We start from the raw sequence: 27,020 nt of genomic DNA, 5'->3' as shown, positions 1-27,020 counted from the left end.
GGCATCAGCAAAACGAGACGAGGAAACAGATGGGCGGGTCCTCCATTGACGGTCGACAGTCGACCTGGACTCGCAACAGTAATGCGACCTGCATCCCGTCACCAACTGGGACTGGTGCTGGGACTGGGGACTGACGGGAGGGGGATTGCCCTCTCCATCTCCATCGTTGGCAAGCATCCAACCGCCATGCAGAGTGAATATGTACACTACCATGTAGCGTGGCGGCAGTCATTAGCCTCGTACAGCAGCTTGGCGACGAAAGGATATGCCAGGTAGACGGGCGGAAAGAAGCCCAGGCTGGGTCTAAAGGGGAGGCGGGATACTATGCAGCAGTACAGGAAAAAAAATAAAAAAAATAGCAGAACAGTTTGCATGGGTTTGAACGGGGGACCGAGTACGTCGTGGGGAGGTAGCGTGGACGGAGGAGAGATCCCAACCCACAGGGAGTGGAGGGATGTGATGAGGTGGATGGATCATGAACATGGAGAAGGGAGGGCGTGTGGTGAAGGGTGGGGTTTCTGGGAGGCGTGAGAGGACGCAGGGCAAGGTGCGCGGTTAGGGGGGGTAGAGGGGTGTCGTCCATGGGCGTGTGGTAGAGCAGAATGAGTGCAGATTGAATGTGAGAATGTGGTTCAGCAACAGAGAAAGTGTAATGAACCCAGTCAGCGGCGGTGACAAGGACGACGACGACGTCGTCGACACAGAAGCAGCGACAAGACGACATGGACCTACGGGATTGACTTGACTGCGGCCAACGGACGGGACGAAGACGACGAGAACTCTAAGCCAAAGCGAGGCCTTGGCTCTCTCTCTCTGTCTCGTACAAGGAACTCAGTGCCTCCATTCAAGTCACGAGTTGGCAGCAATTCGCACCAGAGTTCCATAGACTCGCATCCATCCATCCATCAATCAGCCGTCAACCCCGTACCGTACCGTACCGTACCATACGCAGTAGTACCTTAGACAGTCAGGAGGGCCAGCCCGGCTGAGGCTGGTGCAACTTGCAAGATGACTGGTTGGCGATACGGTTAGGTTGTCACCACGGGAAGATACTCTGTCTTGCCTGTCTTGTCTTGCTTTCTGTGGCCTGTCCAGTTCCAGTCCAGTCCTGCCTGTTGTGCTGGCGCTCTGCCCTGTCTAACCTAACCTAACCTTTTGCTAGGGGCTGACACGAATGCTGTGATGTGCGTTGCTGCCCATGTCTGTCCCTCAGACATGCCTACTGCTGCCTGAAGCAAGATAAAGTGCGATGTAAAGTGAAATGGCAGCGCTGCGCAAAAGACACAATACGGTATGGTACGGCTAGAACGAAGGACGGGACGCGAATGCTAATCACCCATCATGACCTAGATCGGGATTGGGACAGGAGTAGCAAGTAGGGACAAGGCGCGTGTGACTCCACATGGCCGAAAGTCTCTTTGACACACAACCAGAACGGAGGTTTTTCCGTTTTGGTCCAAGCTGTTTGGGAATGCGATCGGCCAGTATGTGAAGACATAGAAATTCAAAGTTTACTGAGGGTCATTCGTATTGTGTGTGCGTATGTGCGCTTGTGTATGAGAGAGACAGGCAAGGCGCAAGCGTGGATCGGAACAATACAAAAGTGTGCGTAAAGCCGATAGTTGAGACGGGCAGACATGCACAGACTTGAGATGAGTGCGAATGTGTGTGATGTACAACGTCAATGTGTGTGCAGCAAAAGAGGGAAGGAAAAATCATGGCTTCGGCTGCGCCGTGGAACAGAGGGGAGGAGAGGAGAGTCAAGACGGAGTGGCGAACGAGCGTGGTGGAAAACGGGGTGCGGCGGAGAGGAGAGCGGACGGCAGGGAAGAGGTTCAGTTCAGATGCACTTCACGGTGACGGCGCGCTGTGGCGTGCAGCTTTCGACCTCGTAGTACGGATAGGTGAGGTATTCGAGCCATAGTAGAGAGGAGGACAGGCCTCTACGGATATTCCGAGGCCATACTTCTGCCCTGCCGTAATAGTAAAGGGGCGAGACACGGGGCCATCGTGCCACGGTGCCACGGTGCCACGGTCTACCGGCATATCGGTGGTGAAGGACGACACCAACACCAACACCGGTCGTGGACGGTACGGTTCACCAAAGAGGCAAGCGGCAAGAGAAGAGCCCCTCCTCACTCGCTCTACCGTCCCTCCTCCACCTCCCCCTCCTCCCCCTCCATGTGTCATCCCTCAACTGCAGTTAGCAGCAGCCCCGAGGAAAAGGTCTAGAAGCATGCTCCTGAGCCTGCAGCACCTGTCCTGGCAAGCACGTACGTATGTAGTGTATGGATGTGAGCAGAAAAGAAAGGGGGACACTCGGGAGAGGGCAGGCAAAAGGAGGCTAGCGCATGTACATGATGCCACCAACCACCACGTCCACTCGTTACAGCGGCAATAGCCAGCCGCCAGTCGTTACGGGTACGCTGTATGTGTGGCTCGGTGCCAGGTTCGGGGGTTGAGCGAGCAGAATGACTGCCCAGTGGCTGCGACGAGAAAGGAATGTGGTGGGTGCTTGAATGTTTGAGAGCAGGGACCATGGGATGGATGATGGGATGCAGTCTACTGTACTGCGTATTACTGCGTATTACTGCGCATGTGCTGTGTGTGTCTCGTCAGGTAGGTATTACTCGCCAGATTCCTTGCCTTGTCTTACCGCAAGAACTTTTGTATGCGTATCCGTAGGGTGCAATTGATTGTTTCTTGCCAGGCTTGTCCGGCAATGTATTCGTACTATGCAGTAGAGTTCTTGAACAACCACAACTGGCAGGTGCTTCATGGTAGCTAAGGTACGAATATCCGTAAATTGATTGTGGCTAATCTTCTTTAGCCTGTGCCTTGTTGATTGGCCAATGTCTCTCGCCTGCCGCGAGCACCAGATATTGCTAGTCCTCCTACCATGTTGCAGTGAGGCAAGGACAATGACAAGGAACCAGGCCAGTGTTAGAGAGAAAGAGAACCAAAGTCGTGGCATCCGTCGCCAAAAGACTCAAGCAGCCAACCAGAACGGGCCTTGAGCCATGAATGGCCAGGGCAGGCAAAAAGAGGGCCCGCCGGTGGAGCATGTCTCTTCAACACCGAGATGCTTTTGCAGGCATTTTCCACATGTCCTTAGTCAGGCACGTCTCCATCGCCAGACATGTTGTAGTCAGGACAGGCAGGACTCTGGCCGGAAGAACGAAACGTGCTCCTGCTTGCTCGCTCCCTGTGTCTGTCTGTCTACGGATACCTGTCTCTATGGGGCATCTCCAACCTCACTCTTGCTTGCTTGCCCTGTGCCGCGGCAACTTGCTCCGAAATCACATCTTGTGCTTGCCCCCCCCAAACTCCAATCCTATCCAATCCTGTGCATAGACATTTCGCATTTTCCGGATTAAGGTGCTCTGCTACCTTAGCCAAGCACACTGCTGCCCTCTTTGATTCGACACCGACATGGCGCTGGGCGGTTAATTGCGACTTGTCCCTGCTATTGCAACCTTATTCTTAGCCCTGCCATTATTGCGAATGCGATAACCATCCCGTTCGGCTCTGACTCTGGCTGAGCTGTGCTGTGCCTCTCTATTCGTGCCTCGCGCTGGCCCTTTGACCTCAGCTTTGGCCTCGACGAGAAGGAGGTGGCGAGGACTTATCACAAGCATGGAGATTGGAATGGACGCTTGGGAGCGAACAGAATGCAACTTACGTATTGCTTGCCCACGGAGTCTACCACCACCGGGGCTACCAACATAAACTCGAAGCTATTATCCATCCCACTCTGCCATTTGTGCGCCCCCCTTGACACAATGCGAAAGCTTCAACAGCTACGGTTACGCGAAGGCTGAAGGCAGTTAAGCCACCGGGCGGCCGCTCGTCTAGCCTCCTCCCTTCCCATCCTCGCGCTACTCTCGCGTCTTCGGCCTCATGCGGCGACGCCCACTGACCCACGAACCGGGAACTCACTTCGTCTGGCTTGGGGGGTTTTTTTCCCCTTCCAAGGCAAGGGGAGCAACGAGATAGCTGCGGGAAACCCCTTCTTTACGCTAGGTTGGTGCCGAGGTGCCACGGAGCATGCTGAACAATCAAACAATCAAACTCCATGGGCCTGTTCGAGCCGGGCTGGCATAGCTAGGTAGCTTGCTTGCCCCCTCGTCAAGTCCATGATCCCCACGAACATTTCGCGCAACACAGCCAGCCAGCCGGCCAGCCTACCAGAGAACGCCCAAAAAAAGCAGCTTACGGAAATACAGCCAGCACCTCACGACGACACGCCATTCAAACTCGCTCCTAGTGTGATCCTCCCATGTTTCCCCCTGGGCTCCGCAACATACGTAAGTGCGCATGGCGACGAGTCTAAAGTGCGGATACCTCGAGCAAGGGGTTGGATCCATCTACAACCATCTGCAAGCTATCCTTTCATGCCATGTCCATGCTGTCTCCTCATCTACTCTGCCCTGTCCATAGCGGAACAAAACGAACCAACAGCGGAACAGCATGCATACTCACTCGTAAAGGTACACGGTTGAAATAACAACCATACCGTCACACTTGCCGCACATATCCCGACCCGGACGAATCCTTCAGACCAGTGTTCGTGGTGTATCCATACTCCGCCTGCCTTGCCCTGCCTCATCACATCAGTCGATCGTGAACTAACTTCGGAGCAACACCAAAAAAATCAATAACCAAAAAAATAACGCTGCACAATGCGTAATTGGCTGGCCCCCCCCTCGAAATTATCTCTGGCGGCCCCCGGGATTCAGTTCCCGTTTCCCTGTCCCCTTCGCCCCGTGTCCGTGTCTTACAATCTGGCAGCCCAATCCCTTTGACGGTTGACCCGCGTATGTAACCGCGCCGGTGTCTATCGAGAGAAGAGCTACATACATGCGCAGCAGGAGTTGGTTCATCACTGACGACAGACCATGAATCATTTGGCGAACATCATAATACGCAGGCGTAAGAAAGAAGGAGAAAACATCCGCTTACATGGAAGAGAGAAAAGGATCTGCCACCATCCGTCCGTACCATCCCTGACCTATGACACCATAGCCTGGCTATCTGTTGGAGGTTGGGGGCCGCCCGCGTCGCGGTTGAGGGCTTGACTGCTTGATTGCCAGCCGGGAGGTGTGGTAGTCCGTCGTTGTGCAAAACCCTTTTGTGGCTACGAATAGCAAGCAGCCAGCAGCAGCTTTTGGTCAGATTGTACACACAGAAAGTACGTATTCCACCAATCTTACAGAAGCTTGCAGCGTTACCTCACTGCTCTATCTGTGCCTAGCTACGGGAATGCTGTCCGTTTTGGCCCCCTCGTGCAGCAGCTCTTTCTCACTAGGCCAGGCCTCTGCCATCCCCGTCCTTCCGTCCTGTACCCCGTACCGTACCGTACCAGTACTGGTACGTACAGTTGCCCAGTGAGATCAATCTACTTGACAGGTTTCCAGTCCTCCGGATCAGTCTATCGGACCAGGTTAGCCCGCGACCTTCGTGCGTTGGAGGCGTTCTGTAGTTCAAAACGTCCGTGTTTGTGTGTCTCTTGCTCATTCACACTGCTGTGTCATCTAACGTATTGTTCGAGTTGTTCAACGTCCAGTTCCAACGCCCCTTCAATAGCTCCCCCCGGTCAATGCCAAGACTCATGTTGCCCGGGCACACCCTGAACCATCTCTACCCTCCTTTTCAGGATCCTTGGAGGGCGTAGGGTCAGACTGGGGACCTGGCATAACGGTCTCTTCGAGCTGAACTTGGTGAGGGGGGACCAGTTGCGCAGGTGAAGGAATGTGGAAATTTGCAGCCTGCATGGGACAGCGAGGTGCCTTGTTTTACCACAAACTCTATCTTTCCGAGTTGCTGGGTGGCAGCGAGCCGACTTCCGACCCGGGTTGGACGAGTCGCGGGACGGGATTGTTTGGGTGTTGGTGTTGGCAGTGACATACCTCCGCTGTAGAGACACATCCCGCGTTACGTACAGAACCACAAACCAGCAGGCATTTGCTTTGGAATCATACTGGAGTCCAATGACGATGCCACAGATCCAGGAGGGAGTGCTCCTACGATTGAGCATCAGGAACGACCGAGGAAACCCTCCAGCTCCCATCCCTTCACTTTTCGCCCTTCCCGCCGTTGCCCACACTTACACGCACGCACACAGACACCGACCAACCTTGATACTACTATGTATGCTGCCATCTTGCTTGCCCCTCTGCTATGCCCTCAGCTTGCCCCGTGTGTCCGCCGCAGAGACACCGAGATGGTGACCCCGTGGCGGCTCGGAAAGGGCTGCGACACAATTACCCGTCAATGCTTTTTTCTTCGTCTTTTCCCTCGCGACTTCCGAGATTCGCGCCGCCCGAACACGCCGTGGCCGCTCATTTGCCTCCCGAAGAAAACGTTATGACCACGTCCCGAAGTAATAAGCAGCCCGTCGCTCCGTGTGTCCCAGGGACCGCCCGAATAGGACAACACGTCCGTTGTTAGATGGATGGATGGATGGATGGGCGGTTTTCAATCTTGCATTTCACCGAACAGTCAAACGAGGCCCAGCCTTGATACAAACTCTCTTTTGATTATGTGAGTCTCGCGATGCTCGAATGTTTTGCCTTTCTGCGTTGCGCAGCATTCGCCGACAGCCTGCTTGTCCGTCGCCGAAACTTGTTGTAACTTGTTTCTTGTTCCTCTTTGTGTGGGCATGGCATCAGAACCGTGCTGCGACTGCTTCCGCTGCTGCTGCTGCTGCTGCCCCCATGGCCATGTATCGTCAACTTGCTGGGTTGGACATTATTCAGTTCACATTGCCGGCCGGGTCACGGCAATGCAATGCGGCTGGGTAGTTGGCAAAAGCCCAGCAAAGCAATCTACTCCCCATTTACCGCCACAACTTGCTTTCGGTCGTTGACCGAGGAGCCCCATTTTGCGATCATCAGCGCCTCATACCCCAGAGTAACCCAGGCCCCATCATCTGTGGCGTTACAACGAAGCAACACCGGGCAAGGAACCCCGACATTGCGGGTTTTTGCTTGTCCACTACCACAGCAAGTGTAAACTCTGTTGGAAGAAAGAAACTTGAACTTCTGAAGCTACCCCAATATTTTCTGTTACCTTTTCCATACCCAACTTACGTACTTCCCGCATCCACAGCGAGAACAATGGCAAGAAAGCCAGCGAGCGAGGCAGAAGGCTAGGGTCGCAGAAACTCTCTTTGTTCCATTATGGGATCATCACCCATGGGATTCTAGTGTCCGGCCCGTCACTTTTGACATTTGCCCATCTCTATTTGCGTTCACCCGGACCCTGAAGAACTTCCCTGGCACCTGCTCTCGTGACTCTGGCCATTACGCAAAGTCTACGCACTGGGAGCTCTCTGTTGCGTTGGAGGATTGGCCCTCGGTCGTAACCTGGAGTTGTAGGATCGACGGAGCTCGTCCTGTCTAGCCCTGTCACTGACCCCCGTCGCCTCGTCCCTCCGCCTGCCTCTCAAAATCAAACCGAGACCCGTTCAAGGCTTGTACAGACCCGCCCACTGCCTGCGAAAATCCCACTTTTGCACAATATGCCCAGGGCCATGAGTAGTCAGAGGTCAAGAAGCGGCCAGCGGAGAATGGGCAATCAGAAAGTCTTGGTCTTGGCTTTCTATTACGAAACATCGAAACCCTTACTACACTAGTCGACATCTCCGTGGTCTGCCAGGCTAAGGCAGAGTAAGGTTTGGGACGATTTCGCCAAGAGCCCACGCCGCGGTAGCAGAGATAATACGCTACGAGCGAGCTACGAGGCCTTGCGAGCACATCGGACTTATTACACTGGCGAGGAAAGGGGGTACGTACATCGCGTCGAGCCCGCCTGATCCCCCCTTCCCTTCCCTTCCCTTCCCGGAGCGGCTCACGATCTCTGATCTAGCCGACGTCTCGGGCCCCGCAAAGTACCATAGGCCCGCGCTCTCCTTAGATGACAAGAGACGCGCACGCGCCTCACGGGGAGATTTTGGGTGGGAAAATCCAGCCGAAGATTTGGCTCGGTAGAATTTCCTCCAGCCATGCTTTAACATTCAAGCCACATCCGTTGAGTTTTGTCTAGTAGTGAGCCCGTTAAAAGTCAGCCTCTCGTAAAGCCATAAGCTGTCAAGTGCCTGACAACGTTGCCCGGATAAGGCCCAGCTTGCGGAAAGGCTGAAAAATCCCAGGGCTGAAGAAAATGGAAGTCTACATGGAAGATCTAAATTATAGCTCAGCCGTGCGTTACGTCCGTAAGTCCGCCACGCCATCAAGCCATAGTCCCATGGCGCCATACTCTATTCCCGGGCTAGAAGGGGGAGAAGGGGGCGATGGCTTCGCGCCGGCGCCACGCCAACGCCACGCTACCGTTCAGACGGCAGATGCGAATCCCGTTGCTTTCTGAAATAATGAGAGGCCATGGGAAAGAGACGGGAATTGCAAGCAATAGCCAGGAATGAACACCGGGGCGGTCGAGATTGGCCGTCGTGAAACAAGTCGTGACGGTCTTACAACTGAGCGTCGGTCGCTCATCAACGGAGATGTGTCCCAGTTGGGAAAATGCTAGTCGCTCCTCCGAAAGGTAAAACGGGCATCACGGCTTTGAAGGAGCGGCATCAACGACAATCACAAGTTGGTGCCTGGCTAGCGGGTTGGAAGGGATGGACGACGATTAATGGGCTGGCAGGTCGGGCCGGGCCAAGGACGAGCTGTCCCGTGTGGCCAGGGCAAGATGTGTGTGTGTGTGTGCGTATGTGTATGCATAGGCGTGTGTGTGATGGATGCGATGTGATAATACAACACACTTCGTCTGCCGCCGCGGAACGTCCGTCTTTCAGAGTTTGTTTCTGAATGAGTGGGTTCTCCGGACCCGGTAGTGGATCGGTCATCATCCTGTTCTTGTTGGCGGTGTTCCCAGGACCTGTGCCTCACGGCGCTCGCCTTGCCTTGCCATTCGAGCTCCGGGACTGTCAGGCACGGAACGGAAGACGTCTTGGCGACTCACGGTGATATGGGGAAGAGGGATGGGGCTGGTGAGGCAAGCCGAGCTGGAGTCCGCCAACAACATACGAGGCCTTCACCCGGCCGAGCGACCGGTGTACTCTCCGATGCCAGGTTGGCGGAAAGTCCGCGCTAGAGCTGGGTCTGTGGTACTTCGGAGTAATTAACGTACCCAGGCAAAAAGACTGAGCACTGGGCAGTACCTAGTCATGAGAGAGTAAGAGACAGATAGCTTCCAAGGGGACAGTGAAGAAAATGGGCGGCACAGGGGCCAAGTTCAGATCCCGAAGATGCTGGGGGGTCCCTAGGGACTGCGGATGGAAGGAAAACAGAGTTTTGGTCCAAAACTTAGACAGCTTGTGTGGCTTCCACATGGTTATCATTTTTGGAAACCCCATCTCACTCATAGCTGACAACGTCTGACGAAAAAGTCAGAAAGAAGGGTTCTGCTCCGTGGAAAATCGGGTCGAGTCAGGATTCGACGGTCCACCGGTTCCCACCAGTTCCACAGGTTGGACGTGCTGCCCTGGTTCTCATTCTAGAAGACCGAGAACTTTAAACAATGGGTAATGACAGGGGTAAAATGTGCTTGTGTGGGTTGAGAACGAGCCGTGAGGGTCTCGCTGATCATGCAGACGCCTGACAAACGGGACACACCAACAGTGACAACTCCATCTGCGTACGGATACTGCGTATGCGTATGCGTATGGCGGCACGAGAGTCCTACACACTCAAGGGAAGCTGTGGATGCTTCCCGTTTGAGGTACACGGTCAGGGCCCGGTCAACCCGCGGTGAAGCGGTCGCCAGAACCCACCTCCCAACTCCATTGTTCCGTCATACACGGTGTAATACCAAACCTTCACGTCCACTTTGTTTAGTGAGAGTGGACATGACCGTCCGTTGTTGTCGTCGTCGTCGTCGTCGACGTCGACGTCGACGTCGGCCAGCTCCTACCGTACCGCACTCCTCTCCCTCGTCCTCGTCCCGAGACCCACGGGGCCTCCGAGTGGGGAGGCGAGTCGCGGAAAGGAAGGGCAAAGCGAGAGGACGGCACACCATCGCCCTCCCGTGGCATCGTTCCGCACTCTCAGACTCCAGAGTCCAGAGGCCCTCGAGGGTCTGGACTGCCCCCATGCACTTCGGGAGATTGTGGGCGGGTCAGCCTGGACGGGGGAAGGCACATCGTCGTTCCCCTCTGCCTCGACACGGACTCGTTTTGTCGCGTGGCTATTACCAGCCCCGTCTACTATCGTGAGCCCCCTTTGGTCGGCCACATTCCGTTGCCCACTCCTACCACCACCACCGCCTTCGGTTCATGTGGTGGGCGCACACCGGAGCTGCGTCACCTGTATCGATCTGGACATCACGGCCGGCCGGGAATCCCCTCACGGCGTCAGCTCGGTGGCCTCGCGCCGCAGCCAGGCCGTAGTTCTAACATTCTCCATCTGTTTGTCACGGACCTGAGCGCAAAAGCCGACAGTAGCACGGCAGGAGCACAAAGCTCGCTCCACCACTAGATCGCGATCTCTTGGGAACCCGGAGTTGAGCATGATTCTCGAAGGCCGGAAGAACATCGCTAGCGCGGTTTGCAACACTGCGCTTGGACAGCGCTGTCTCTCGTCTGCCCAGTGCCTCTGTTCCGGCCTGAACACGAGCACCCTTCATCCGTTCCGGTCTCCACGGCCCAGGGCCCTCATCGGGCCGCTGGCTTTCGGGCATGACGTTTGGGAACAAAAGATGGGCAAAACCTTCGACCTCCCACACGCTCGGGAGTTACGGCTCCTTGGCTGCCCCAGCCAAGTCCGCAATGCATACCGCCAGCAAACACAAATAAGTCCATCCGTTGGTCAAATTGCCGCGCAGTTCCGGTAGCACTTTTGAATCGAGAGTAAAATTCTATCAGGCCAAGCCAAGTACATGTATTATACACACAAAACCGCACAGAGTTTGCGAGTCTCTTGGTTGCGGGATGACAATGCTGAATGCTGGTCTATGGTTGAGTGGATCTATAAGCCGTCAATATCAAAGTAGGGCCGATCTGGCCGTCAATCCCGAGAAAAACACGAGCGAGTGTGTCGCCCATTGATAGGTAATACATGATTAAAGGAGGAGCTGGAGGAGCACGGCATCCCAGGGCCCTTCCGACCCGCCGGGCAAGAGTGGAGGTGTGGTGACGGAGTTACGGTCCCATTTTACGGCCGGTTTATTTGCTCCGCCGTTTGCCGATCTGCCATCCCCATGATCTGAGCACTTTGACAACCTTTGGTGTTACCGCTGCAGTCAGAGGGACTCGGAGGAAAATGAAACTTTTGTGGATTGCGTACGCCAACGCAAGTTGAGTTCCCAGGCCTGCAACAACGCAAATTGGTGAGTTGTTCCGTCTCGTCTGCCAAAAGAGGGTCTCAAAGCATCAAGGGGACGAGGTGCATGAACTTACTGGCTTCTGCCCGGTTGCGCTCCTGGGCTTCTTCCACTCCCCAGCCTGCCATTTCGACAGCCTCGCTGACATCGTTGCTGCCAAGCTGCTGAGTCTCGGCCTTGGTAAGCGCCGCTCTGTACTCATGCCACCAAGTCTTGACCGACTCAGGTATGATTTGCTTGATATGGGATGTTACCCAATGCTCGAGCTGGCCTATGGTTAACGTTGTCAGTATAGCGGATCCAACACAACTGCAGTTGCTTTTTCGCTCACCAATTCTGTCTGTGCCAACAACCCGGACGAGCAAAAAGCAGAAGGGAAAGTCAAGGACGCTCAAGGCCAGATACACTCCCACCGCCGACCAACCGTACTCCTTGGAAAGTTTCTTCAGCCTCTGACTTAGTGACAGCGATTCCTGGGCGGGTTTCCCGTCCGCAGTATTCCTCTGTCTGGCGGAAAAACGAAATGTCCGGCGCGAGGCTCGGGACACGGTCTGCAAACGAGCTGCAATCCAACTCCAGCTGTTTATTTGGGCGCGACGAGTCGTGGACTGTGATGCGCCCGTCCTCGTTCCTCCAGCGCGCGAGGGCGTTGTCGTGAGCGGGCGTCTAGGCGACGTGAACTGCCTCCTCCATACTGCCTCCCAAGCATTTTGTCTTGCTGTCGGCATGGCGCGGCGCGGTATGGCCGCGACCTGCTGGAAGGCTGGTCGCATCATGGTGTTGAGCAGTGGTGATAGTGACGCCACCTGATGCCTAGCACAAGATTTGTTGCTCCTGGTAGGTAGGAGGTGCGGGCGGACAGGCTCGAGTCAAGGGTGAGGGCGGTGGTCGAGACTCCGGAATATCGATGGTGAGGCGCCGAGCTCGATTGCGTTGCAGAGTTTGTGGAATTAGTGTTGGGAGCTTGTGGTGGCCTGCTGAGAGCTTGAGGTCCGAATCGCCGTAAACTCCGGAGTGGGATTGATTGCGAGTACTGATGCGCAAAACCGTATTGCACCGGATGCTTCCGAAGGTTCCTCGCGGGGCTGGAGCGATGAATTCAATCTGCCCACAGGCCGGGTGATTCGGATTGATGAGTGCCCAGTGTTGGTTGAGTGGCGTGCGTCCCGTGGAAGCCACGTTTATTCGCCTCGCTTCTTTGACCGTCGATTTTGGGAAAAATTCTGTCGAGAATGGAGCTCTTCCGACGAACTCCTAGCTCCGGCGGCGTCGTGGGTACCTCTTGCTGGTTAGGATAGGACGGAATCTCACGGAACGTGCCGTGTCTGCTGTGACCTCATGGCCACGTGATACGTCCATCACGGAAGAGGAAGCCGCCGATGCCGACTACATTCCTTCCATTTCATTAGGTCAGCCGTCCGTACGAAAAGCTACGACACTGAAATGTAGGCGGGGTCCATCTGACCCCAGCTGTCGTCCTGGGTCGGATATTACCTCAGCCGCGAGGGGTAGCTGCTGACATAATGTGGGGTCCTGCGCACCTGGTGCTTACACCCCTGTCCGATGTTCACCTCCCGTGTTGGTGCTCGTGCCACATACGCACACTATTACACTTTCCACCCCCACAGCAACTTTACGCCCATTACGCACCACTACGACGTCTTCGAGCTACCTGACACCAGACAACTTTCCCACCAACTAGATGCTTCATTGTTTCACACAGACCAGTCCGTCCATCAGACTTGCTGCGCCCAGCCTTTCTGCAATAGCAGTGAATCACTAATTCGCAATCAAATTATTAAGGTGTTGACAAGCGCCGCGCTTTGGTTTTGGCCTCGGATTCGCATCAATATGCGAGCACCCACTGAGTTAAAGTGCCACGGCGCTGTGAGTTGGGTTTCCGTTTATTGCCCAGAGTCTGAGTCTGAGTCTGAGTCTGCGTGGAAAACTAATTTGGTCACCTATTTCCCTCAGGATCTCTCCGGTGCCCCACGATCTCCTCCGGGTTGAGGGTTTGTGTTGGAAAGACCCAGGGCCCAGGGCTACGAGCAGGGGCTCCCACTTGGGAAGCTCCTCGATGGCTTAAGCTCCGTGACACCTCGGAGCTTCACCTGGTCGGTTGCACTGCCCTCCGTCCAAAGCTTCCCATGCGTTGCTTGAAGCAGGACCTTTTTGGTCATGTAAGCTTCGGTCTACCACCATTCATCCCGTCCATTGCCACGATGTGGTATTCGGTGAGCCTGCTTAGGTGTTGATGGTATTACTCCAGGAGGCAACCCAACAGAACGACGAGGCAAACTCTGTCGAAGTCAATGCCATCACGACTGTCAACTTTCAGGTTTTGGGCCAAACTTTAGGAAACAAAATCGCGATGCAGTGTCACGGTTGTCCGGCAAACAAGAATGTCGGAGGTAGTCCGAGGATTTTCCAGGTGGACATTCGTCGGATTTAGGTCCGATCAGCATTGCCAATGGCACCCCAGCTTCTCCGTGGAGTTCAAACATGACTGTGTCATTGGGCTCCAGGTTCAAGCTCCAGCCTCTCCCTAGCTCCTACTCCAGCTACAGGCTGCAGTTCTCAGTGCCCAGATCCTCCAGCCGCCCGACCGGCCGCATTCCCGTCCTCGAGAGCCGGCCGGACGACACGACGAGTGGAGTCCTACCGGCCATGCCGGCTCAGGGTCATCTTGGCCTTCAGAAGTCTCTTATATCACCATGGCGAACTCTGTCAATTGAATCGAGTTTGGAAGGTTAAACGTTTCAGTTCAGCCTTGTTGACCGCTTCGAGTACAACCAAAGTTTGCAGGCGACAGGTGATCACGGTGATCTCTCCGCCTAGGCAGGGTAATTGGAGGATATCAATAGCGCAAACTCTCTCTCAGGGACCCTTCAACCCCGTCCAGGTCCCGGTAGGGCGCTTGCGACGACCGTGCGGGGGCCCGGCAGGCAATGGGAAGGGACTTATGACGACAAGGTTTGCGATACAAGTACGAGTGCGGTGTCGTCAGGGATGCAAAAGTCAAAATCCCACCAACGACTCCGCCGGGCTGAAAGGTTGGTATGCTCTCGTGATTTCTACATTACTCACTGCTTACTTTTCGGCCATTCGCCGCGCAGGACAACGTGTTGTTGGTTGGTAGTAAATTAAGGCCACGCCTTGCACGACTCTGGCCCTTGGCTCTGGGCCCCTCCACCGAGCTCCTCCGAAGCGGAAGCGTGCACTTCGGGTCCGGCTCGCGGTTCGCCGCTCTCTGGAGTCTGGATATCTGGGTCCCCTGATGCAATGCCACCCCACTACGGATAATTTGCTTGGCGCCAAACCTGGATCGGATACAGGTATCCTGGTGGTCGTTGACTGGTTGAAGTGCAGATATTGGGGGTCAATCTATCGCAGATCGGTGTGGGGGGGTGTGCGCGTGCTGTTGGAGAGAGTGTGTCTCTAAGCCTGTCTGCCTCTCCACCCACCCACACATCGCTGCAGAGAATGGACGTTGTCTGTGTCTGCAATGACTTGCAGGTTGCGGGATGTTGCTGCTGATGACACAGGCACACACAACTCTCACAGTAGTTCGGATGGTTTTAATTCTTGTGAGCTTCCTTAGCCACCGCTTCGAATTCTTCGCGTGGCCATCGCGGCTAATGCGGGATCAGGTTCCTAATAGGCTTTTTCTCGAATCTTTCCATCTTCGTCTCCGTGTCCGAAGGCCTCCAACAGCCATCGCCTTCACCGAGGCTCTCGAAGTTTAACTGTTGCCGGACACAATGCCTTGGCATAAACTGTCATGAGCCCACCAGCGGCACGTTTTGCGAATTATTGCCCTTTTTCAACCTAACGCAACAACATGCTGGATACTTCTCGTCTCTTCCCCATGCGCAACATCGTTGTAGCGGTCCACTTGGTGGCGGGTATCGTGCATCGTATTCGATACTTTTGGGATAAGTACACTGCCTCCCCGCTCGTTCTCGATCCATGATTCCACATGGGCTGCGAAAGATGCCGGCCGGATAGCGCTTCCAGTCGGGGTTGGACTGCAAAGCCCTGGCGCGGTTGGAGCGCGGTTGGGTCCCCTGGGCAAGAGATTGCCCCGCTGGATGATGGTAACGTTGGCGAAATATCGTCACTGTTAATGAAGCGTATTGACATAAGCAGCGCGGTCTTGAGCCTCGTTCTTGAGTCAGGGAGAGCGGTTCGCAAGGGGTCTTTTTCGTCAAGCGCTCTAGCGGCTCATTCCGCGGTGAGAATGGGGGCCAGTAATAACCGCCAAGCTCCCCAAGTTCCAAGCAACAAAAGAAAAGACCCGCCGTTTGTTACGTGTCGAAACGGTCCACTATTGAAAGTCCCAATTTCTACTAATACTGGGCAACCCGACGTCAAGAGTTGAATCAGCAACATGGGACCAGTTAAGACATGGCCCCCCATCACCCCCATACCACAGCAAGCCACATTGCCGAGGGAATCCCGAGCACGTTGTTGCTCAAGGAAGACCTGCTCCTGAAAGGCATGATGTTTACCAAAGTGCTGTCTATCTGTCTGTCTCTACGGGCAGGCGACTCGAACTTACTTTGCCCTTTGACATCTGACTCGTTTCACGGGAACGGCTCAATCTGGTAGGCTTCTAGAAGCGTGGCGGGTTGTTTCAGGTAATTCTCGCTGACAAAGAGGCGAAGACCGAGACTCGAAATCGCGAACAAAGAGGCGGCTCCGTGGAAAGGGGATCCCTTGGTGAGTGGAGCGGCGGAGGTCCCAGATAGGCAGTCCGATGTCTGGATGGTTTTGCTTTTTTCGTCTTTAAAGTTTTTCTGCCTTTCCGTAATCGTACCACGGCAAGGCAAGAATGGCATTTGCGGTGAGCGAAGACAGTTTGTTTCATGTCACTCACATACTTGGACTCATGTTTTTCTGCCCAGATGTGGCGTCAATGACAGCGATGATGGGATGTTGTCTGCTGCCCGCGAATCCACGATTCGCAGGTGGCCGCTGGCGGACCGGGCGGGACGAATCCCGGGATCGATCCCCACCACTCCGTGTAAGTTGGTGGTGGTGTGCGAAGAGAAGATGTGTGGACGGAGACAGGCAACTCAAGCCACCACCACCACGAGAGCAGAGAGAGTGTGTCTGTCTGTCTGCCCGGCCGTTGCTCACCCGTGTGCTACCACGTGCAGCGACATATCCTAACTGACGTATGCAGGTAGGGTCATGACATGTAGATAGACCGACCTCATGACACGTCGTGAGAGTGGCATCTACCCTTCTAGCTACGTTGCACCCCTCACGCAAACTCAAAATTGCGGTTCGCGTATCGGGTGGTGACGATACCGTCCCTTTCTGCTACGGCTGGCAAGAGGTCCCCTAAATTCGAAGAGCCTTGCTCCCAGTCCGCAAGGTGAACAAGCTTTCGATTTAATCAAATCAGCGCTTTTTTGCCCCAGTACAGTAACTTTCTGCCTTTTTTTTTCTCGTTCATTCTCCTCTCACCCCCCTTGCCAAGATCTTTAATGAATATCATTGGAGTACTTTGCTTTCGATTGAGTTGACCCTTTGCCTGGTTTTATTGAATCATCTGGTGATGGAGAAATGTCTCGTCCCGCGCCTCGAATTTCCCTGGTCTCGAGGAAGATGGACGTGGAGTTACAGTTCCACAAAACTCCATGATGGCAGTTAAAATGTCGCCTGCCAACCTTTTCCCATGGCTTGACAGACACCTACATGATTATGACGAAACCATTACCTCTTTGGGTAGGTTCGCCTGGAGCTATCGTCGTGGTTTGGTATCGGGACGTGGGGGGACACGCTTGTTGTTCCTCCCGTTCTTCCTCGGAGCTCCAGGCCGCTCGGAGCTGGAACTTCTATGGAAGGGGCCTCCAGCTTCCGGACGGGATCCGTTGTCCAAGTTTTGCCGGCCGGGCTGGGCTCCAGGAACTCACGCGGAACCCGGAACGGGATTGCGTGCAGCTGCCAAAGGTTAAAGAGGGTGTGTGGTGGTGTGGTAGTGTGTGTGTGGTAAGATTGTGTGCACATACCAGACCAAACATCGTCATGTGTCACTTTCGATCAAAGCCCGCGAAAGCGTCTTCAAAGGCCGAAAAGCTTAAAATATTGGTCATGATGCCACTTTCCACTACAATTCCTTCCGAGTGCGACAATAGTTACGACGGAGGAATTTCAGTTTTCCCAATTATCCATGAACTCTCCGCAAATTCCAGTTTCCACCCTACTAACTCTCTCCGCATACTCAGTACGCACTTGCGATGAGCCCTGACCGAAGGTTGCATAGCCAACTTACACAGAGATTCAGAGTTGCAACGAAGTAAGCTCTGCTGCGCCACCTTAACAAGATGAGAGACAAACATCACCATAGCTCCGCAAAGAAGGGAAACTTGGTTCGTTGATGCGAAAGGTAGACAATAGCCTCGGTCCAACTACAGATCTACTATGGCCATCGAGCGCTTACAGATAGCTGCCCATGCTCTGCGCTTAATCCTGCTACATATTCGTATCGTAGATGCTCTCTAACGTCACGATATAGACAGCCGCCGTCCGAGCTGTGACGTCGATGTCGATCAGCGGTCAGGGAGCCAGGTCATCGTTGGATGACCTAAAGGTCTATACCTACCTCCAAGCTCTTCTGACAGACGGCCCTGGGTAATCATTCATCAGAAGGGATATGCTGCTGTCGTCGAACCTGGGAGCTAGCCAGTTCGTGAGCGTTTTCGTTCACGCCCCTAGAACGAGTAAGTCGAACAATAACGAGGGTAGCAATGGTTGTGAAGGTTCTTCCATTGGAGCTTCCATTCAGGGCCCTAGCTTCGGAAGGGGGTTGTCATACTGGAGATCAAGCATGAGGTAGCGCAGCGGGCGCCCAGTGCCCAGGGAGTGGGAAAGCGCGTGGGAGAGAAAGTGGGAAACCAGTCATCGTGCCATGACGAGCAGCGAGCCGCCGTGGTGCAAGAGGTTCGTCACAGAAAAGACGCTGGGCGGGACGGAGGGTTCCCGGTCTTGGCACGGGTCGGGTGCGAAGACTTGTGGGCTTCGAGAAGGTCGGGAAACGTTCCGTAGAAGCATCATCGGATGCGGGGACAGGGACACCGCCGGGAAAACGGACGCAGTAGCAGCAACAACAGCCGTAGCAAGGCAGTTGCAGCAGCCGATCGACTGAGTCGGAAGCAGACGATGTCCCTGCCGTGCCGCGGTGAGAGATTGGTCCTTTCGCTGCCAAGGGTTTGCGTCATGGTTCCGCCGAGAAAAAGGACGAGCAGAGTTGTGTGCGGCAGGCAAAGTTGGGCTTCTGGAAGCTGTGAGGAATCAGGGAGCACCTGGCATCGACACCTTAGTCATGTTCTGTAGGAGTGCTAACAAGTCAGTCAACCTTGCTATTTGAGGGTGTTCACTGCAGCATGCAAAAGCAACGTGCCCACGTTTTTAAGTTGGTGATAGCGTCTTTGCGTCCTGCGAGATAGAGACACAGATCCACCGTGGAAACCGGCGAGTTCCCGACTCAGGGAGATCTCCTCTTTGTGCGTAATTATGGTCTGAATATGACGTGAAGCGGGTAGGATGACGTTGAACGGAGCGTTGAAAGTTATAAACAGAGATGACATATGACGCTAGGTTTTGAACTGACGTATGTTACGTCGGAACAGTCTCTTTGCTCCTTCAGTTGCTCTCGGAAAGCGACTCGGTCGTTCCGATTATTTGATTCGGCATCCCGAACGAGCATGGGAGATGTTGAAGGTTGAAAGCAGACTTTTTTCTTCGTGATTTCGCCACGCCCCTGTCATCCAATGCAACAACGTGTCCAGCTTGGCTCTGATGGGCAGAACATTGTTAGCGCGCGCGAATGTTGGATGAACAGAGTTGGATGCTTTCCGTTACCATGGATAGCTGTGGATCTCTCTTGTGGTTGACTGCATTGCGCGGATTTCACGGCGGTCAATAATAACTTGAGACCCCGAATGCGAACATCTCGGACAAGCCCTTTGTTGCCAAGAAGACGGGCGATGCAGTTGGCGTTTAGACATCGACTTCGTGAAAGCGTAATTCGAAATTGCATTCACGAAGGTGACTGCCCACAGCAAAAACTTACGCCGGGGTGGAGATTAGTTGGACCTATATCGTATGCTATTCCAAGAAACCCTCGAGCCAGAGTAAGCGCCGGACGCCGCCTGCCGGCCTCTCGGACACGTCGGCGAATATGTCAGCGGACGAGATCTTCTGCGGCGTTTGCGTTTGTTCGGCGATGTGGTGTTTTGAAAACGCCGGTGCTGCAGGTGGCCTGGCGTTGCGCGGCAATTGCGATATACGGCAAATGAAAAAAACAATACGACACCCCTTCCCGAAATCCTATCCGAAAAAAAGCCCAGTCTGGCCAAGACCCAAGACCGAGCAATCTCGCGAAGCTTAAGTTGCGTCGGACGAGTGGAGGTTTAGTGATCTTACCGGCGGATGCCGCCTCTCGAAACTCCAAGAGAAGCATCGCATGCCCATTCTAGGGGGCTCATCAACAACCGCCCGCAAGCCGAAGGTCTTGTGTTGTACGGGAACGAGCGTTGGCTCGAATTGAATGACGAGAATTTGGGCGAGTGCCACGTAACGCTGAGGGGTATGCACTACATGAGGCCGTGAAAGCTGAGAAAGGCTGAGTAGGGGTCGTGGGCAGAAAATACCGAGCCTCTGGATTTCGCTTGGCCAGCGCTTTGAAGTTTTGAAGTTTTGAAGTTTGGCTAGACCATCTATCATCTCGAAAACCCCCGTGGTTGCCCATCAACTAACCCATATCGGAACGGCAGATTGCTGTCAAAAGGATAGAGTTGTGATCCAAAGACACAGATAGATGAGGTCCTAAGGGAGATCCTCATTAATTTCATTCACCTTGATGAATTATAGCGAGCTTTTCAGCTTGTGCTGGGTACGCTACCCGCATCCGACGATGGCCTGTATCTTCAAAGATCTGATACGCCGCCGGTGGGATGCTACATGCTCTCACAGACCCTTGATTGAGATTGACCGTATCGTTAGAACGCCGCCAAGAGCCTCACATAAGAATTGTTGGCTGCTTTGAGTATCTCTTGCGCCCAGGGCTCGCTATCACGAATGTTGACGAGTCGGATGCGAGCATGCGCCCGATATAGAGGAATTTCTTCATAATGGTTCTGAAGGCAAAAACCTTCGACAGACAGTGTATGCGAGCAAGACTGGGAGGGAGTACGCAATATCACGGCAACTCAAATTAATGATTGCTTCTTCTACCTTTTGCGCCCAGCCAAATCCAATTTGTGGAGGTTTACTGAATATTCACTATGGAGTAGAGTGCAGCTGCGGCGGCAGTTAAATTGCAAACGAAGAGTATGGCTCTGCTTTATGATGAGTGTGGCATGCTTCATGAAATGATTGTCCAGTGTTTTCATCAACTTGCCCATAATATGATGGCCACCTATTAAGTGAGTCTCATGTCAGTTAATGAGCTTTCATGATTGTCCAAGACAAGGGAATCAATGTGTAAATAATATAATCAGTTTAGGAGACATCAGTAGCCATTTCCTTAGCGCTGCAGTTCGATAAGTCAATTCCATGTGCGAAAACAACGAATTACAGGACCAAATCTGAACATAAATACCAGCAAACCATCATATGGCCCTAGAAAAGAAGAGAAATTCAAGTGTAATAGCCCATTGTATTCGAAAAAGTTTCACTACTCACCATTAATTCCCAACCTTTCATTTGATGAGGACAGCTTATCACGGGAGAGGACCAGAATATGCATATGGCAAGGACCTCTTAATGAGAGGGACTGAGCCAATCTCGCTGAGGATGGGCATGGCTGTAGAGCCTTGTATTTCAATAACAGCTTGTAGATCCCGACTTGATGACTTTGCTTCAGCTCACACCGCAGAAAGCAACGGCCACACATTCCAGCTTTACCGCTGTGTTTGCCTGTAACATGTCGAACGGGTTGGTTGTCACTACGCCTTTGTTAATCTCAATGTGACCGCCTTTATCAAAGAAGGGTATAATGCTGTTCATGACTACTTGTATATAATATCTGTATCCCGTGCTCTTGATGCTGTTACCCAAAGTGAGAGTCGTGAGCCGATCTGAGGTATTCGATGTGATGATTGTGAAGACCCAACGCCAACCAAGCAATGCTACTTAATCAGTCACCCCTTTTTTGTTTCCCACGTTCCAAATCCCGACCTCGTATGTGTTCGTTTGGCCGATGTATCTCTATCTCTTGCCCCTTGCTTACTGCAGCAAAAGTGCCTCGGTGTTCAGTACACCAAAAAGGTTCTCAACTTCTCTTTGTACGTATTCCAACTCCTGGGCGACCTGAGCCGTGACCAAGGTGTACGCGTACAACAACGCATAGTCCTTCTCTTCAACAACGATGTCGTCCTTACTGTTGCCGTTGCTGCTCCCGTTACTGTTTCCATTGCCATTCGGTTCCGCCCCTGGAGTGGACGGCTGCGTGGATGGATGGTGCTCTTTTCTGAACTGGTAGATTTTGCCCAGCAGCCGGTCCTTGTTGCCAACCACCGACGGAATGGCGTCAGTGAGCGGATACTCCAACATGATTGAGCTGGCGAGCACCTGGAAAACGTGGCAGATACGGTCGCAAAGTTGAGCGCGCTCTGGGGCCGTGTATTCGAGCAACGCTTTCTCGCCATCCGACAGTTGGCCGCGTCTTGAAGTGACGAGTCTCATGGCATGGAAGCCATCGAGAATCTTGCTGGTAGACGACATGATGCGGGCATATGCCGCATCGGGAAACGGGCCTCGAAGCTCAAATTCACTCTTTGCTGCGTTACGCAAAGCCTCAAGTTTGGACGCTGTGATTTCGTCAGCGGTAGTCGACCGTTGTGAGTGCAAATTTCTTACCGTAACGTTGCAGAGCCTGCTCTTCTCCAGCCCTCATGTAAGACCTTGTGTTGTCGCTTCGGAGCAAGATGGCTAGCGGCCCTCTCTTCCAGATAAGTCCCAACTGCAGGTAGAGCACAGAGAGACCCTCCTTGAATTTCTTTCTGCCTGAGATAGGCCAGATCGCGCGACACACAATGATACCCCACAAGATACCAAGCGTGACGGCGACAAATCTGTGGTAGCAAATCTCAAACATCAAAGGGTTGGCGCCACCTTCATCGTCATCATCGTCCTCCACCTTCTGTGAGAGCGAGTATGCGTAAAGGACGGTGACGTTCCAGGCCAAAATCGTGATTCTACCGAAGGGGGCGTTGTTCTTCACCAACATCATGTAGAAGCAGAAAAAGCTCACCATCCAGCCGAAGAATGCAAGAATAACACCGTTACCTTGACTAATTGCCCAGGCCGTCATCGCGAATACTACTCCAGCGATAGTGCCGATGAACCTGGCAGTACCGGTAGTGTTGGCAGCGCCTACCGTCATTGACGCAACAATCATGAAAGACAACAGACCCCACTCGCCTCGCCAGTGTCGGTATACATCTTTGGTTGCCGGAAGGAAAGCACAAGCTGCCCAGAGGGCGGCACCGAAGCCAACCTTGACACCAAAGCGAACTTAAAGACATGTTAGCAACGGCCTGCCTTCCGTGTATTATTTAGTTAACTTACTGTCATCACGGGACAAGACCCTGAGGAATTTGAGAATCACTTGCGAAAGCAGACGTAGGATCGTACTCGCATTCGGAGCAGCGTCCCAGCTGAACGTGTCTCTTCGTTTGATCATGGTATCCGGAATGCCTCTAGGCACGGCGGATTTTCTGAGAGGCCGGACAGGCTGCTCAGTCGCATCCATTGGCTGATGCAGCAGGCGCTCAGCATCAAGGTTATTCGGGTCTGGTTCTCTTGGTGGCGAGGGGGTGTTCCAATACTTCCATGGCTTGAGCCAGTTCCAGCTGCGAGAGCCTAACTCCCTGTGGTACTTCAGCTCTTCGAGTGCTGTCAAGTAGGCATCGATATCCTCGGCAACGTGTTGCAAGCTGAAACTAAAGTGTCCGCAAGCAGCCGCGACCTCTTCAATATCTGCCTGGATCTTCTCCGATCTCGACCGCCCTAGCTCAATGCTAGTGTACAGTTCTTGGAGCGCGTTGGTCCTCGCATGGTTGTACAATGTCATGGCGTCCTGCAAACTGTGCTTAAAGTGCGGGTTCACAGTGATCTTAGAGTCCGCACCAGCACCGAAAGCCTGCTCTCTGAGGATCTCTGAAAGCGTGTATGCTAGCGACTTCATAGAAGGACCCAACAGCGCTATGAAGAGTTCGAAGATCTCGCTTGGTGATTTGAATGGAGGGAGGGGTGGTGGCGGCCCATCTGGTGTCGCTTCAGGGCTGGGGTGGTCGTCAACTTCGTCCTCGAATTCCTCATCCTCATCAATAGATGCCAAGGTAGCAAATCTGTCTCGGGAACCCTTCAGATACTGTGACATCGCACGAGAAAGTGTGGGGGAAAAGACAGTGCTGCCAGGAGAGAGCTGTCCAGCCATGGGATCTTGAGGCAGCTCCTTTAGAAGACTGAACTGCGTGTTAGCAGCACTCCTTAAGCCCCCGATAGCCTGCGACAGTGACTCGAGCGACTTGACTAAAGCCTTCTCCAGGTCGTATACCTTCTCGCGGCCCAAAACCCAATGCTCGAACTTGGACTCCCTAAGGCTCTTCGTCATCTTAGCATGAGTAGCCTTGTACTGCCTCACGACGAAGGCGAAGTCCCCCGACATGATCTCGTTCTCTGAGCCATTCAAGAAGCCGCGAGTGATCATGGCGAGCATGTCTGAGAGGGATACGGCACCGGCGTTCAAGGAGGTGCGCAACAATGCTCTCGCTGAGACTCTCCAAAGCAATAGGTTGACCGCCACGGCGATGGTGATGCCCATGACCAACATCTTAAGGACCTGGACTATCTTGGCCTCAGAGAAGTGCCCCTCATGAATCGCCTCTTCTCTGGTAATAACGGCAATAATGGCGATAGATGCAAGAGTACAGCCGACATTGACTAGCGGGTTATTGAGCCTCTGCTTGACCCAACCAACGAAGCCAAGACCGCCGCCGATGCAGAATGTGAGAATGAGAACATGTGACAACGGGATGAGACCGAGCTTCCCTCCGACGAGAACAGAGAAGAGCATGGAGATGACCGAGACGACCTCGGCGTACAAGACAGCAATAGTGGCGATGGCTGCGGCCTCGACCATGGAACCCCACGTCCGACTGGCGTGGAAATAGACCGTCAGAGTCGCGACAACGTGCTTTCCATCAGGCTTGCCTAGAAACGTCGATATCGGTGCAAGGAAGGTTGCCAGACTGGCGAGGAGATATGCGACGGAGCATTTCACCACTCCCTTGCCCACCGGTGAAAGCAGCCAGTCCCAGAAGCGGGAGGCGCTGGTCTTGATATTGTGTTTGACGACATTGAAAGATTCGCCGGTCGTCTCGGCGGTCAGGAGAGATCGGTAGCCGTCGACTTCAGGAGAAGGGATTTCGATGCTCGAGCCACGAAGGGAGAATTGGCGGCGACTGCGTTCGCCGGTGCCGGGAACAATGAAGGTGCCGTTTCGAAGCTTCTGTAACGGTGGCGCATCGTCAGCTGCAGACCTCGAGGACCCGGTCAAGGGCCAGTGACAGAAGATGTACTCACGCTCCGCTTGGAAGGCCGCCTAGGAGGCCATTGGTTTGTGGCCGACGAGCTCATCACGGTTGGGTGTTGGCGCACCACCCAAATGCCCAGCCGTGTTGGAGCAGTCGTGGAGTTTTGTCGCGCCCAGACGAGCTTCGCGGGAGCTGCGCAAGATGTCGCTCGGTAAATAATCCTTTCCCTTGGCTCTGGAATGGTAGGAGCGTAAACAAGCTGGAAGGGTGGCGTTCCTAGCCGGTAGGTATATTGGCACGCAAAATGTGAGAGGAATAGGCAGAGACGCGCACACGGCTCACTAAGACAAGACAGCAGCTTCCGCCAGATTCGCCGTCAGCTTCCAGCCTACTGCCAACTGCAAAGGCGACTATTAAACAACTCGACGGCCGAGCATCCGCGACACTGGTCAGGTCTGGTAGGGTCTGGTCTGGAACCTGAAGGAAAGCAACAGCTAAGGCAGGCGGTCCCTTAGCTGCAGCTCTTCTTACCCGCCGTGACCTTAAAGGCTGGAGCATGTCGCGTCGACCACTCAGAAGCCCAACGACCCATGTCACCTGCCCAGTGCAGATGTCTGAAGAATACGCGGACATCTCAATCATGCGGCACTGTGTTTCCACTCTTGTGTGTGGGGAGTGGGTGTGGTACGTCGACGAGTCGTGACATAAGGCAAGCCCAGGTGCCTCTCTACTTTAAGCTAAGCTTCCTGGCCTAGGTAGGTATCTTAGCTGCGGTACAATGACTCCAACATCCATGTCTAAGTTGCTGGCTATTCCAGATCGACTATTAAACAACTCACTCATTGTCAAGACATCCTTACGTTGCCGGCAGACAACGTTAACGTTTTTTTGCCGCCGCGGCCTTCTCATGAAGCTCTCAAGCCATCGGTGTTACATGAATTTCCTATGAAGAGGTTCATCTCCAGAATGGCTACCGTTACACCCCGCCGGTTCGCCCCGTTGAAGGATGGAGCCGCGGCCAACTCAAACGCCCCGCGGTTGAAAGGCATCGTCTTTGACGTTGACGGAACGCTATGGTACGTAACTTGGGAAACTCTCATCGCTTGTGTTCTCCTTCAGTTATTCATTTGCCTCGCAAACTCATCTCATCCTTTTATCGGCGTGTCACGAGACGGGACGTCAATCTTGGCTTTCTCACTTGATAAGCAATGGATTCAACCGTGACTTCAATGGCCAATGAGATCATCATCCATCATGCTAGACATGAGCTTTACTGACAACATTAGTGAACCCCAAACATACATGTTCAAAGAAATGCGCGATGCTCTCAAGATTACAAAGTCCGTCGACATCCTCGACCACATTTACGCTCTCCCGACCCTAGAGGCCCAAGAAACGGCAATGGAGTCCATCCGACAGATCGAGAGGACTGCCATGGCGTCGCAGGTCGCCCAGCCCGGCCTCGTCGAGCTGATGTCTTACCTCGACAGCCGTGGTGTCCGGAAGGGCATCTGCACCCGCAACTTCGATACGCCCGTTGCCCACCTCCTCGGCAAGTTCCTGGAAGGCTCCCTCTTTGAGCCAATCATCACTCGCGATTTTCGTCCGCCAAAGCCTGACCCTGCCGGTATCCTGCACATCGCCAAAAGCTGGGGGCTGGTCAAAGAGGCACCGATCGGGGCTGATGGCCAAGAAGCGCAGGGCGATGCGACTGAGCTCATCATGGTAGGAGACTCGATCGACGACATGACGGCTGGCCGAAGAGCGGGCGCGGCGACAGTGCTCCTCGCAAACGACGTGAACGTGCATCTGGTGGACCACGAGCACACCGACCTCGTAATACGGCGCCTGGATGAACTGATTCCTATTCTGGAGGACGGATTCCACAGTAGAGAGACTGGAGCTGCATAGTGAGCTAGTCGTTCACAGGACAGATGTCGGCCGCATCATGAAGCCTGTTGTTGGTGAGGGCTACCAAGGGCGCGGTGATATCACATCAATGTAATCTAGGCACGGGACTGCTCAAGCATTTGTGACTTTGTCTAGATAGCATGTACGCCCCCAATGAAAACCCTTCCTCCAAGCTTGCTACATACATGATCCCCTACGTGGGACTTTGACAAAACCCCTCCCGTCCTTTGC

General features: G+C 53.9%; 3 protein-coding genes across 3 annotated transcripts; 1 reads left to right on the top strand and 2 right to left on the bottom strand.

The window, feature by feature from the left end:
- Window positions 1-11,167: 11,167 nt before the first annotated feature.
- Window positions 11,168-12,101, bottom strand: CGGC5_v006104 (Uncharacterized protein; the record flags this gene model as incomplete). Its single annotated transcript, XM_032035066.1, has 3 exons — window positions 11,168-11,313; window positions 11,402-11,596; window positions 11,657-12,101. The coding sequence occupies 3 exons, from the start codon at window positions 12,099-12,101 to the stop codon at window positions 11,168-11,170; spliced, it is 786 nt and encodes a 261-aa protein (XP_031892564.1).
- A 9,463-nt stretch (window positions 12,102-21,564) lies between these two features.
- Window positions 21,565-24,981, bottom strand: CGGC5_v006103 (Uncharacterized protein; the record flags this gene model as incomplete). The annotated part of the gene is made up of 4 exons (XM_032035044.1): window positions 21,565-22,148; window positions 22,198-22,854; window positions 22,909-24,853; window positions 24,928-24,981. The coding sequence occupies 4 exons, from the start codon at window positions 24,979-24,981 to the stop codon at window positions 21,565-21,567; spliced, it is 3,240 nt and encodes a 1,079-aa protein (XP_031892570.1).
- An 863-nt stretch (window positions 24,982-25,844) lies between these two features.
- CGGC5_v006102 (putative uncharacterized hydrolase) lies at window positions 25,845-26,789 on the top strand (the record flags this gene model as incomplete). The annotated part of the gene is made up of 2 exons (XM_032035033.1): window positions 25,845-25,954; window positions 26,165-26,789. 2 exons carry the CDS (start codon window positions 25,845-25,847, stop codon window positions 26,787-26,789), a joined length of 735 nt encoding a protein of 244 aa, XP_031892569.1.
- Between the last annotated feature and the right edge of the window lie 231 nt (window positions 26,790-27,020).

This window comes from Colletotrichum fructicola (genome assembly GCF_000319635.2).
Source record: "Colletotrichum fructicola Nara gc5 chromosome Unknown KSG_Nara_v1_contig03, whole genome shotgun sequence".
NCBI classification, from domain to species: domain Eukaryota; kingdom Fungi; phylum Ascomycota; class Sordariomycetes; order Glomerellales; family Glomerellaceae; genus Colletotrichum; species Colletotrichum fructicola.
This window is presented reverse-complemented; position numbering and strand designations above follow the sequence as displayed.